The sequence below is a fragment of the Volvox carteri genome (assembly GCF_000143455.1).
Source record: "Volvox carteri f. nagariensis unplaced genomic scaffold VOLCAscaffold_12, whole genome shotgun sequence".
NCBI lineage: Eukaryota > Viridiplantae > Chlorophyta > Chlorophyceae > Chlamydomonadales > Volvocaceae > Volvox > Volvox carteri.
This window is the reverse complement of record NW_003307555.1, coordinates 1,647,322-1,650,277: the sequence shown is the minus strand read 5'-3', so window position 1 is coordinate 1,650,277 and position 2,956 is coordinate 1,647,322. Positions and strand designations below refer to the sequence as shown.

Here is a 2,956-nt window from a genome sequence, read left to right as displayed (position 1 = left end):
GCTACGCCCCCCCAGACCCCCCCGATAAGTTACAACTCCCCTCATAGACCAAGAGGCACGCACTGCGTTGGCGCGTTTTCGTTCATGTGCGCACTCTTCATGCACATGCATAGATAGTTCTGGCACTGTTTGTGAACAAAAAGTAAATCCGCGTGAATGCGCTGTGTCTGAGCCCGCTTGGCACTGCGAGCGCTCGGGTTGGGCGCCTCGCCGCATTCGTTGTTGTCGAGCTGATTGGGTGACAGCTTGCGCTCATGCTGATCACAACCGCCATGGAAGGCGGGGGTAATGGCGCCCGTGTCATCGGTCGCCGCTGGCAGCAACACCATTGCCGATGCATTACCGACAACAGCACCGCCGTCCCAAACGCCTTTATCAGGAAACATTTCAGGCTTATCTTGCTGTTTTGGTGTCTGTTCGGCGTTCAAGTCGTTGCCTTTTGCGTGTTTGGCTATGTAAGGACCGGTCATACATTCTGCTATGCCACGTTGACTCACGGGCTTGACCTTCTTACGGCCCCTCATATCTATTCTATGATCGATAATACTAAGTTCTGCACACTACGGAGCAATCTGGCAGCAATGGACGCTGCGGCCTGCTTCTGCGGCGGCCGCGGATGTACAGACATTGGATACAGACATCTCGCCATCCTACACTGGAGCACTGCCGCAACGACATTTTGGATGGACATTCTGGAGCTGGATGGCAGGCAGGGTCCGTGTCCCTTGTGGCTGGGCTTGCGCCATGCATATGCAGCGGCATGCAGCCGTGGCGTGTAGCTAGCTGGCGAGGTGGTGGCACAGACTGCCTGCACCGTTTCGGGAGGCGGAGGTGCTGAACATCGTGTGGCGGGGTGTCGAGCGCTGCTGTGCTGTGGAGACGATGAATGGGGTAATGGATGGGCAGTGGAGAACTGGTAAAGGCACCCATGTCAGGTTCTCACCGTGCAAAGCCATAGAAAAACTGGCTTACTCCATACACAGGATTCAGTTGTTTTGAATTCATCGGAGTTGTGTGTATTTCTGTATGTAATGGAACATGTCTGTACGTGGGAATCAATCCTACACGACAGAATCCGCCCGTGCAGAATCCGCCCGTGTCCTAGTCCCATTTCTCCACAACGAACAATCCACAGATAGTGCAGGGTACAACATCACCTTATCCCACAGCAACCATCGATCTTTTTGATCTCCCAAGGAATGCATTCTGCAATGCATTGTAATTTACAGGCTGTAAAGAGCTATTGCACAAATGACGCATTCTTTTCTGAATGTTTCTGAACGCCACCAGCCCAGCCATTCGCCCAACCTCAAATCGCTCCGGTGACACCGATAATCCTCACCTCACTGCGTGTTCAAAATCGCTACCCACCATCGCCACAACGGATTGAAAGCAACTTGCAACGACACCGGAGGAATGTCCACTTGACACCGGACTTGACGAAGATCGAGCTGCTGCTGTATGTAACACGCCACGAAAGCGGAGGGCGCGCCAGGCCGTAGCTGAAACCTCACATCCACGTCCCACCCACAAGAGTGTACAAAGCATCCATCCATCCATGAGGCAGTACATGGCTGCAGTGCCTTCGGCATGGGTGCAGTAGTCTCGCGCGAATAGTATCAACCCATGCACAACGCCATTCGTGCTGTTGGCGTTGTTTCATGATCATATGCACCATACGACCACTGAATGTTAAAAATGGCGCCAATAGCGCAACTTCCAAGCTTCGGTCAACGATCACCCACCCAGCTCTGTCACAATACAAGTAGACTCCCGTTCCAAATCCTCCTCCATACGACCATTTTACAAGTGACTCGAGTAACCAAGGCGGTCTTTAACGCCCATCATTTTTTCGTCTTTGAAGAATATGGAGACCAATAGTCACCCAGCGCAACTCCAACCACCCCGCACTGCCCGCAGCGCTGCCTACTGGCGCTCCAGCTGCACGGCGGGATCATGCTGGTCGTGGCCATGGTGCTGGTGGTGCGCCGGCAGCAGGGCCCCAAGGCCCAGGTGCCGCAGCGCGCTGCCCACCCAGCCGTCCATTAGCCAACAGGTCCAGCTAGTGGAGTGGGAGTCGGCCAGACTGCCCTCAACCGGCGGAGGCGGGCACAGGCCGGTCTGCGCGCACACCGCGTCCGGCACCAGGTACTGCTCCAGCAGCGTGAACACGGGGCATACATGTCCACGTAGGCCTGTGTGCGGCACAACACAGCATGATGACACTGATGGCGTGGCGATGATGCGGAGTATAGTGCGGAGTACAGTGCTCATGTAGCTGATTGCCGCTCCCTACTGGGTGCGGCAGTCCCCATAGTGTTAGGTCGTATAGAGGTCGCGTGGAGGAGCGCATGTCTGATGCACGTATATGTCTGTGCTGTAACACCTCCCGGTGCCTCTGTATGTCTGTATGTGTGTCCGTATTCACTGGGAGAGCGTGCGAGTGATGATACCGACCGCGGTGCGCCCCGTGGTCCGCCGCTGTTTGATATTCAGCTAGTGTGTGCGCTGGTTAGCTGGTCTTGCCCCTCGAAGTACGTTACGCGAAGTTATTGTCGTATTTAGAGCAGGGAAGAACTCGCGGAGTGATGGCTTGTTTCCCCTCGCCGCCACAGTACAGTGTATCCTCCTCCTCCCCCTCCTCCTCCCCCTCCTCCTCCTCCACGTGACGTCCTCAGGTCCTCCTTCATTGTAGCCCCAAAGGAGGCTCATTTAGCCGCGCGCGTGAATTCTAGGGCTCTGCGCAAACTGCTCCCTCCCAGTAGCTATGGGCACCACCCAGATGATGTTGCCGCGATGGCCGTCGGTTGTGTGGAGGGCTGGGAGGCATGCGGGAAGTCAACAACCACTTCTCAGGCAAGTATGCTATGATGAATATGATGTGAAAAGACATTATGACGTGCACAGCTCGAGATTGTCCTTCAAATGCCGTACATGAGTGTTCATCGGCAGCAGT

At 55.2% G+C, this 2,956-nt stretch overlaps 1 protein-coding gene across 1 annotated transcript in view; it reads left to right on the top strand.

Annotated features, from left to right (window-relative positions):
• Positions 1 to 2,735, top strand: part of VOLCADRAFT_89425 (uncharacterized protein) — a gene marked incomplete at both ends in the record, with an annotated part of 47,221 nt that extends 44,486 nt beyond the window's left edge. The window contains 2 exons of the mRNA XM_002949041.1: positions 1,921 to 2,013; positions 2,679 to 2,735. Of these exons, the coding sequence (XP_002949087.1) occupies positions 1,921 to 2,013; positions 2,679 to 2,735 (150 nt within the window). The remainder of the gene's footprint in view (positions 1 to 1,920; positions 2,014 to 2,678) is intronic.
• Between the last annotated feature and the right edge of the window lie 221 nt (positions 2,736 to 2,956).